Source organism: Helianthus annuus, chromosome 11 (assembly GCF_002127325.2).
Source record: "Helianthus annuus cultivar XRQ/B chromosome 11, HanXRQr2.0-SUNRISE, whole genome shotgun sequence".
Lineage (NCBI taxonomy): Eukaryota > Viridiplantae > Streptophyta > Magnoliopsida > Asterales > Asteraceae > Helianthus > Helianthus annuus.
The window spans coordinates 54,015,383-54,026,291 of record NC_035443.2 but is presented as its reverse complement, the minus strand read 5'-3'; the positions used below and the strand labels follow the sequence as shown (position 1 = coordinate 54,026,291).

General features: G+C 33.2%; 1 protein-coding gene across 1 annotated transcript; it reads right to left on the bottom strand.

Annotated features, from left to right (window-relative positions):
- Positions 1 to 2,688: 2,688 nt before the first annotated feature.
- LOC110890314 (cysteine-rich receptor-like protein kinase 6) lies at positions 2,689 to 4,254 on the bottom strand. The gene is made up of 2 exons (XM_022137907.2): positions 3,158 to 4,254; positions 2,689 to 3,089 (listed from the first exon to the last, which is right to left on the bottom strand). Exons 1-2 carry the CDS (start codon positions 3,857 to 3,859, stop codon positions 3,003 to 3,005), a joined length of 789 nt encoding a protein of 262 aa, XP_021993599.1. The 5' UTR covers positions 3,860 to 4,254; the 3' UTR covers positions 2,689 to 3,002.
- Between the last annotated feature and the right edge of the window lie 6,655 nt (positions 4,255 to 10,909).

Here is a 10,909-nt window from a genome sequence, read left to right as displayed (position 1 = left end):
CGTATGATTGCCTTACCAAACATATTTTGGTGGGTTATTGGATTCTACAGGTTTGCTTTACAAGTCAAACATATGACTTTTCAAAAATTTATTTAAATACGATAAACTATTATGAGAGTGAAGGCAGTTAGGAACAACTCATGTGTATGTGTAATCAACTTGTTCGTCTTGAGAAAAATCATATGCCATTGAAATGAAACTGATTATAAATAAATAGTAATTTAATTTAATTGATAAGAAGGTGTAAATATAACTATTAATACATACTAAAAATAAATATACCCATATAGATCGTTTTGAAATATTGTTTTTTTATTAAACTTGAATATAGACTATTAGGGATTACAAGGGTGCAAATCGATAGATAAGCTCAAACCTAAAAATAAGTTAATTTGATAAAATAAGTTGGAGCTTGGTCTTTCCTTATCGAACTCGAGTTGGCTTGCGAGTTTAACCATCCGGTTACATATACATGTGTGTATATATCAGTTGCTATAACGAGTAACGAACTGAACTCATATTAACCGATACTATATTATTCTAATGATTGTTTACTTAGGTTTTATTATTGTTTCGAATTAGTTATTTTTTTACGGCATTGTTTTATGTTTTGGTCTAAATTTGGTGAGTTAATGTTTTGCAATGCACGAACGTTGTTTAACACTTTTATGTCTATTTTTTGTTCAGTTTAGCGGTTCCGCCGCAACGCGCATGTCTTTTAAACTCGTTCAAGATCATAATGTTCCTCACACTTGTTCGTTCTCTGGGTTTTAATCAAAATATTTTGTTGTGATTCAACTTTAGTTTATTACTGATTTAAGGTTTTTTTTTTTTTTTTTTTTTTAAATACTCATAAATAACCATAACAAATTCATCAATCATATCAATAAAGTAATGCTACTCTTTATTACTTATTGTAGCATGAAAGTCAAATATACCCTGGTGGTGGTGTATAGGTGGAATGGTAATTTCTAGGCCTGACAATAAAATCTATTTAGGTTTTTGAGTTAATTTGGATCATTTTAAAAATGAGGATAGGTCACGATAGGTTAAGAAATAATTAAGGATGTGTCAGGATAGATTGTATGATATCGATATAAAATAATTCGTGTCTTAGGATGTATATTACGCTAGATAAATGCGTGACTTAAAAAATAGCATCACAGGCAAATTCTTTATCATATTCGAGTGTTCGTAGACATTGGCTTCACAAATAATAAAAATTTTAAAAATAATAAAAAATTTCTAAAAAATCAAAAAATTCTAAAAATAAAAAAAATCTAAAAAAACATAATAAAAATAAAAAAAATATAAAAAGTAATAAGAAGTAAAAAAACTCTAAAAAATAAAAAAATAATAAAAAATCCACAAATTTCTAAAAAATCCAAAAAAATAAAATAACCAAAACATTCTAAAAAAAACAAAAAAATAATAAAAAAAATCCAAAATATGAAAAAAATAAAAATAATAAAAATCCAAAAAATTCTAAAAAATCAAAAGAATAAAAAAATAATAAAAAATCCAAAAAATTCTAAAAAATCAAAAAAATAGTAAAAAAATCCAAAAAATTCCAACAAATCAAAAAAATAATAAAAATAAAAAAATCTAAAAAATAAAAAGATAATAAAAATCCAAAAAATAATAAAAAATAAAAAAAATAATAAAAAATCCAAAAAATTCTAAAAAATAAAAATTCTAAAAAAAATATAACCAATCCAAAAAATTCTAAAAAATCTAAAAAGTTCTAAAAAATCAAAAAAATAATAAAATAATAAAAAATCCAAAATATTCTAAAAAAGAAAAAAATCTATAAAATCAAAAAAATTCTATAAAATAAAAAAATTATAAAAATTCCAAAAAATAATAACCAATCCAAAAAATTCTAAAATTTTTTTAGGGATTTTTAGGATTTTTTTTTTGATTTTTTAGAGTTCTTATTTTTTTTATTTTTTTAGAATGTTTTGGATTTTTTAGAATTTTTGTGATTTTTGTGATTTTTTTATTTTTATTTTTTATTTTTTTAGAGTTAATTACATAGTTAGTCCATGTGGTTTGCCCAAAGTAACATACTTACGTACTAATAGTTTAAAATCACATTCTAGGGTATTAACTTTTCATTTTGTAACGTTTGAAGGTATTAACGTTATTTGTAGGTTTAAAATCACATTCTATTAGTACCTAAGTATGTTATTTTGTGCAAACCACAGGGACTAACTATGTTAATACCCTAGAAGTTAATAACTCCAAACGTTACAAAATGAAAAGTTAATATCCTAAAAGCTGATTTTAAACTATTAGTACCTAAGTATGTTATTTTGTGCAAACCACAAGGACTAACTATGTAATTAACTCTTTTTTTATTTTTAAGAATTTTTTGTATTTTTTAGAATTTTTTATGACTGACTGGGCGAGGCACGAACAAGCACAGACTGCCCAATTATTCTCGAACTCTCTATTGATCGGCCAGTGATTCTCGATTGTTAAACATCGATTTCGAGCCCCTGATTCCCTGAGCAACTAATGTAGCGTGTGAAATAATAATGAAGGATTGATCTCGTTGATTCTGTGAATACCCGTAATAATCTTCCCCAAACCCCCAAATTCAACCTAAAAGGCAGAGAATTTGAAAATGGTAAAATCATTATTGCCAAATTGATGATTGATCATCCGAGTTACAAGTGAAGAACATAAAAAGGTTATGGGCCAAACACAAGCCCAAAAACAAAATGCTTAAAACATGAAAAAAATATAAAAGTTCTCGTAACTCACTAAAATGCGTTTTTTGGACCGAAACTTGGACAAGGCCCCTCCGGATACTACATACTAGCTATTAACCCGGTTAGCGACATCCTAGAGGTACGCCGTTAAAAAAAAAAAAAGAATTATACGTATACTCAATAGGTTTATCAAACTGTTTTCAATGATATAAACAATTGTTCATCTTCAAAACCGCATCATCATCAAACACTTAAACCAAATTGCTCATCATCATCATCTACAGTCTACACCTGCAAACCATCAAATCCACACTGTTTGGAAACCAAAGCTTGTTTCGTCGGACTTATGGCTATACCACAATCAACAGACGCCTGCAACACAAAAACAAACCAAATCCGTAAACCGTACACAAAACCACATTCAAAATCAAACAACTAACCTGCACAGACGGTGACGTCAGCCCTAGGATCCGAATCTCAGCACTAATATCACCAAGAATCCGTAACTCAACCCGATCGTTAACCAGAGCATCTTTCACCAGATCTGCAGCATCAGTCTGCATCAAATTCACTCGATCTACGGTCACAGTTGTCTGAACCTGCCGTACACTGTGTGCGGGTTGAAAAAAACCGGGTACGGAGCCCCGACCTAACGGAATACCGCGGTACATGATGTTGAATGTGGATGTGCCGTACTTGATTCCCACTGTGTTGTCGTTTTTGGCTGTGAATAGTAACCGTATGGCTAGAGAGAGAGAGGCGGTGGTGGCGACCGGAGCGGCGAGGTTGATGTATTCAACGGCGACTTGTTGAAGCTCGAATTGAGGTTTTTTAGGTTTTACGGCGAGGACGATGACGAGGACAACGGTTAGGGTTAGCAGGAAAAGGAAGGAGAAGAGGAGGATTAGGCAGCAGCAGCAGCCGCGGATCGAGGCGGCGGAGGAGGTGGAGGTGTGCGGGTGGTAGTGCTGGTAGTAGTTACGGTGTCGATTCGGTGGCGATTCGGTGTGGTAGTGGTGGTTTTGCAACGGAGGCGGTGGTGGTGGTGGCTGGTGATTGAGCTGGCTGTTTGACAAATGCGGTGGTGGAGGTGGTGGTTCGGTGTGTTGCCGGTGGTGCGGTGGTGGTTGGTGGTGAGTCATGTTAATTGAGGTGTGGGAATGTGGTGGTGTGAGGTAATTAGTAAGGGTGTGAAGTGACGGTGGTGGGGTCCATTTTGTTTGGGAGTTAACGGTCGGTAAACGGAAAACGTTTATGTTTGATCAAGTAGATTTTGAAGTTGATGATAAAGGGAAAGAGAAAGAGAAGATAACATGAGCATATATATCATAAAAGGAAAATGAAAAAGAGTAGGTTTGTGGGCTTTTGATATCTTAGGGACTAAGGGAAATCAAATCACTACTTGTTGGTTGATGATAAGATGTCATTGTATTCAATGAGTTGATTATTTATGATATTGTTTTTGAAATAGAAACGAAAATGTTTACCCGTTATGCTGAATGAGACATAACATGATAACGTTTGGAGGAGGACTATGCGAACGGTGCATCTTAGGATACCCCATCGATGTGCTACACTTGTGTTGTAAAGTGTTTATATGAGAAATGTGCCGACAAGACTTGATACATAATGGTGTATGAGTCATGAGTCCCGGTTGAGAAAAGATTTAAACGTTGTGTTAGATTTTATAGCATAGTTGTTGCATGTATGTTAAGTAGAATTGAAGATAATTTAACATATTTCTTGTAGAAATATTAGTTCAATATAAGGTAAAATAAGTATCCCAATACTAAAATAAATTGTGATAATTTGTAAACGAGAGACGACGCAATCTTTTAATACATTGTTATTTTATAGCTTTTTTTTAAACGTCCAACGAATATACAAGTGGGGCCATAAAGGCAAAACTCAATGGCGAAAAACCACTCACACCCTACGTTCGCAGATAATGTTGGTGACCAAGCCACTCCACCATTACAGGGAAAACCCACCGTCCGATGGCTCACTGTGATAAAATCCTGGCCCGCCTGAAACAAATTATAAGCAAATTGTACCAAGTAGGACTCTAACCCATGACCTTTACAATGGAAAGTCATGGGATTCCTCCTCTCAATTCTCAAACCAATCGATCTAGGACTCATTTGCTCAAATATTTATAACTAATCTAAAGATCAGGGCAGGCTCTTGGGCCGGCCAACCCGTGCCGACGCCTTAGGCCCAAATTTTTAAAAAGCCCGAAAATTTTTTATAAGGTTCTCTCTCTCTCTCTCTATATATATATATATACTAAATTATATATTTAATATATGCATCCATTTATTAAGTAAAAAAGTATTGGTAATGGAGTGAAAAAATCATCTCAAGATAATGTAAAGATCTTAAGTTCAAGTCTTCGCTCCACTACTAAGTTTTATTTTTTTAATTTATTTTTACTTAACCATAATTTTGGGCCCAATTATTTTTGTCACCCAAGGCCTAAATCTTTTTAAGAGTTCTCAGATACGACTCGGCAAAAGATCCTTAAGTATCAGATAAACAAAAGAGATCACTAATGTGCAATTATCTCATTTGCTATAACATACTAAGAAGTAAGAAAACTTCATTTTAAATCATATTTTATTTGCTATCAACCAAACGTGTAATACGTTAATTCTTAAGATTTGAATCTACAAAGAAACAATATATGAATGAAATTAATATAACGCTATAGGGTCTGGGGGTCATGAATTGGAACATTATTTCCACATAGGATCATTAATTAAATGGTATACCACCCCCTTCCTTGATTGATGGTGGTTCCCATGGATTAAACCACCATTGCCACGACCCTCCCATTTGAAAATCTTAAGACAAAAATAAATTTAAAAAATAGGAAAAATGGATTTTAATAATCCAAACTTTCACCCATTGGCCGGCAACGGACCCAACTTCAAAAATAACCGGTGGTGGTCCCAACTTTTCGTATATTGTAAACCAATGGACTTTTACTAATAAAAACCTTAATTTCTTTTTGTCTCCTTATCCTTTTCGGCAACTTTTTCGTATAATGTAAACCAATGGACCTTTACTAAACCGAAAAGGATAAGGAGACAAAAAGAAATTAATGTTTTTTTTAGTAAAAGTCCATTGGTTTACAATATACGAAAAGTTGGGACCACCACCGGTTATTTTTGAAGTTGGGTCCGTTGTCGGCCAATGGGTGAAAGTTTGGATTATTAAAATCCATTATTCCTAAAAAATAAAGAGGATAGTGGTTTGGGTCATGACCACACCCTTAGGGTAGTGGTTTTAAAGGTTTTAAATGGTGAATTAAAAATGGATGACATAGTGCCTATGTGGAGGACCATGGTGGTCATAAGAGTCATGACCACACCCTATAGCCTAACTGAAGTGTCATTAATAAAACCGTTTTTTAGAATAAGATTCTTTCATTTTTTAAACAGTTTCTTCCTTTAACTAACAATCTATTTATATTCATGTTCTTATGGTTTGGTAATTAATCAATGGTTTAAATCCACACGCGAGTACATGACCATCGGCCACTAGCTACTTGGTCCTTGGTTTAGTGTTCGATGGTTGAATGTGTGTTGAGGTATAACTAATAACCGGTCACTATGCAACGAAACTAGAGTATTTAGGTAGTTTAAAACCTTAGAGCCTTAGATACATCAAATATTCTAATATGATATTGTACTAAGGGTGAGTATGATTCAAATCGGTGGGTATTGGAAGAACCGTTCCTAGCATAAAAAACCATACCCGGTATACCCGGTCGGGTATGGAACTAGTTCTTCAAAAACCGAGTATTGAAAGAAACTCGGTACACCTACTAAAAAACCGTTTTGGGGCAAGCTCAATTTGAAGTGTTATACGAATTTCCCCCACTGTTGCATGTTCATACAACACTTTTCTTTATGGATAATGCACACATACCCCGTCCAACTACCACTTATATGTCTCTTGGTCTCTTAAGATCTAGCAACTCACATCCAAACTCTTCTGAATCTCTAATCGTTTTTATTTTCTATTGTAAATAAAGCATGCTTCTAGGAATCAAACATTAAATGAAGTCTACTGCAAAAATAAAACTAAGATTGATTGTAACAAATTAATATGATAACTAAAAATCAAAATATTTCATTATAAAACTATAAAATAAAAACATTTAACAATTAACATGAACATGTATTCGCGTATTCTGAAAACCCGGTTCCGGGTATAAATCAGGTCCAGTTTATACATAGAAATCTATACCTTATGCGTACCGGTGGGTAGTGTCGGGTACGGTTCTGGGTACCAAAAAAACAGTTTTTTTTTTTAATGTCAGGGTCCGGGTTTTTTTTCCGGTTCCATTTTTTTGTGCACAATCTAATGTAATTTATTGCACATAATCTATAATAATTTAATCTTACAATTTATTGGGCCCACATAATTTTATTTTTATCTATATCTAAAATCTTATAACATATTGAGCCCGTCACTTTCGTTTTGATTCATATTCATTATCCAAACATTTATCTAATGTAATTTATTGGACTCTCTCAATAAAAATTAATCTTATAACATATTGGACCCAAATAATTTTATTTTTATCGATATTCAAAATCTGGGTAAGAATTTAGAGAAAACGGTGAAAAGTGTGAGAACGGTTATGGATCGTCCGATCAAAACAATCTATGGACTAGATTGGCGCGGTGGCGTTTTCGTAAATAACACTAATTCTATTAAGTGGACGCACTTCATTAAGGGTAAAAGGGTCTTTAGACTTCTCTACCCAAAACGTCAAACTCATGAATAAAACGCCATTACGCGCCAAAATACATCCTATATAAACAACATCTCAGACATTCATTAAACACACCGAACCCCAAATGTCATATTTACTAATATATACCATTCATCTTAGAAACGTCAAAAAAAAAAAAAAAACTCAAACGTCAAACACACCAACTCAAAACGCCATATTTTACTATATACCAATCATCTTAGAAAACGCCAAAAAACCCAAAACATCAAAGATTTCAATCGACGTTTCTTTTCGATACACTATTTTCTCAGTAAAACGCCAAAAATGGCAAACATCGTTTCTTGTATATTCAATATTGTTCTACACGAAAGTTTCGCAGAATGCATTCTTAGCTGAGGGGTGTAACTCAATAACATTTTGCTGCATGAGATGGACAAATCTTCAAGAAAAAGATGCTAATGTCAGACTTATGTCATTTTTTGTGCTTTGTTGTTGATGAATATTTGAATGGCATGAAGAGACGGATGACACTGATGAGTGGATTGAAGATAAAGATGAACTTCAAACAAAAAACTCACGTCATTTGTGCTTCCAAACGGCTACAAAAAAGCTACTTCAACAACAAAAAAACAAAATGAAGCATATCAAAGTCAAACCGCTAGTGAAGATGTTTCAAAGAAGAAAGAGACTGGTGACAGTGAAAATTTGGAAGATGAATTATTTCTATTTTTTTTAATTTTCTTTTCAGTTGTTTGTTATGTATATTTTAGCTAAGAACAAATACACTATTTTAATAAAAACGCCACACAGACAAAATGCTTGTGAAACGCCATCATGCCATAAAATGCCCAAAACTCGCAAACTATAATAAAATTACTTTTGACAAGTATTATTAAAAACTAAAAAAAAGTATAAAACAAGGTACAAGAGAATCGAACAAGGTGCCATCTTTATCTAAACCACATTAAAAATACAAAACACCAAAAACTACGTAACGCCATTAAAAAAAAGGCCAAACTTGGAAGATGGGACGTCTATCACCCTAAACTCATAAACGCTGAACAAAACAGTAAAATACACACAGTAACTGAAAAGACGGTTACTTTCTTAATATCATTTATTATAATAAAATCCCGCCTAAACTACGCGCCAAAAACATCCTATAAAAGAGACGTCTCTGCACAATCAATTGATCACACCCAAAAATAACGCCATGTTTCCTAGAAACCACTCACTTTAAAACGCCAAAAAATTGTTAAAAAACCACAGATGGGAAACCTCGAAGATTGAGTATTGTTCTAAATAAAGTTTCACTTAATGGATTCTTCTCTAAGGTGGGTATCTCTATAAGCTTTTGCTGAGTGAGATGGACAAATATTCAAGAAAAAGAGACTGATGACACTGATATGTCATCATGTAAGCTTTGTTCTTGATGTATATATTGATGGCATGAAGGGATCAATACCAGTGTAAAAATTGTTATTTTGTACTCCATTATTATAATAGCATTCGAGCAGGCGTTGATCTTTAATATGTCACCAAACAAGAATATATCAAACCAAAATACATGATGCCACTAAAATAAGCTTCTTCTAAAGACGGACATTATGTAGGAAAATTGACATCTAGCTAAGGTATTCAAAAAGGTTCAAAACGCCAAAAGAAATTCAAGAAGAAGAAGCTGATGACAGTGAAGATTTGGATGAGAAATTAGATTAGCATTTTTTTTCATTTTCTATTGTTTGTTATCTAATTCTCGGTTGTTTATTATTTAATTATCTACTAATAAAAATATTGAGTATAAAACGCCAAAAACTACAAACATCAAAACGCCTAATAGTATGAAAACTATGAGAACGGATGCTAGCAAAGCACGTTGTTGCTATATATAAACGCCAAAAAATGCCAAATAATGTATTATTAGAAACAACACTAATTGACTAAACGCCATTAAAACAATGTATAAAACAACGTGCCATCTTTATATAAATGTGATAAAAAAAAAAAACAAAACACCAAACCTTGAAAAACAGGGAAGTGTTACAACCTTAACAGATGAAACTAAACAAAACAGTAACTGCAAACAGTAAAATGAAGAGACGGGAGCATTATTGCTAAACATTTATTATATTAAAAGCCACTACACGAGAAATTGAAGTTATTTATCTTTTCAAAACACCATAATTGCCTGTCACATTATAGGCCTGCATCCTGTATGGCACGACAATTGATTAAAAAAATACACATCAAGAAAATTACTGATGTTTTTTACCGCCAAAAACAAATATCTACCTGGCGCAAAAAAAGCTCATTATATAAGTACAACAGCTAAACAAAAGCTTCACACTCCACACATTCACTAAAAACGCCACATCTTGTCTAAAACGCCATGTAATTTAAAAAAAAATGGCACATGTTATTGCATGGAGGTTTGAGTGGTCAGAGGGACGTTTCGTCATTAAGTTATCTGACAGGAGAAGGGTGAAAGTCAAAACAATCAAAGCAATACTTAGTATGGATGAATCTGTTCAGAGGGATATTCTAGCCCTTGGGGTCCTAGTGGCCTACGATTGTGAGAGGAATCGAAGGGTAATAAAAAGACTAGAGAGAAAATTTCCAGGAAATGATGATGATGTTGAAGATACTGATCTACCAAAAATTACCAGTTGGATTCTGGATGAACAAGCAAGAACGGTGAGGGTGAGCTTTCAACACGGGAGTGATTATTCATTTACAATGGACGAACTGCTGAACACAAATAGACTACATCTTATCAAACAGCTATGTGATTTAGCATCTTCGAACAATGCTAGATCCAGCTTTGTGAATACATTCAAGTACCGGATGGAACAAAGAAGAGACGAGATTATGACGTTATACGCCAATGAACAAGATGAATAATTTGAAGTGTTATACAAATTTCCCCCACAGTTGCATGATCATACAACACTTTTCTTAATGGATAATGCACTCATACACCATCCAACTACCACTTATATACAACACTTTTCTTTATGGATAATGCACTCATACTATCGCAACCCCCGCCCCCTATTTGTGTCCTGGGAGCGGGCGGCCGCGAGAATCAGTATTGGTGGTATCGGTGTTTATCAATTTGGCAGCGGAAATTACATCAGGACTATAGTTAGGAAATATTTTATCAGAGTAAAATACCACATTTTATATTAATAAATATATTGGGATAAAACCCAAGTTTTTATTACAAACTGATTTATAGGGATAGACCCTAATTTATTGAAATGAAACATCTTCTTTATTTAGGTAACTTTTATAGCCACGTTTTTCCAAGACTTCAGTGCTGTCCAGCTGCCTTCTATTTGGCTGTTGGTGCATACATCTGTCGACTTCGTCTTGTATCGAGTCTTAGTTTAGATTGTATAGATCAGGGCACGTATAACGAGAAAATGACAAGATGTATATTATG

Coding starts and splice junctions, on each gene's coding strand:
- LOC110890314 (XM_022137907.2), bottom strand. CDS start 3,859: ATGACTCACCACCAACCACCACCGCACCACCGGCAACACACCGAACCA. Junction 3,090..3,157: donor TGACGTCACCGTCTGTGCAG/GTTAGTTGTTTG, acceptor TTTGTGTTGCAG/GCGTCTGTTGATTGTGGTAT.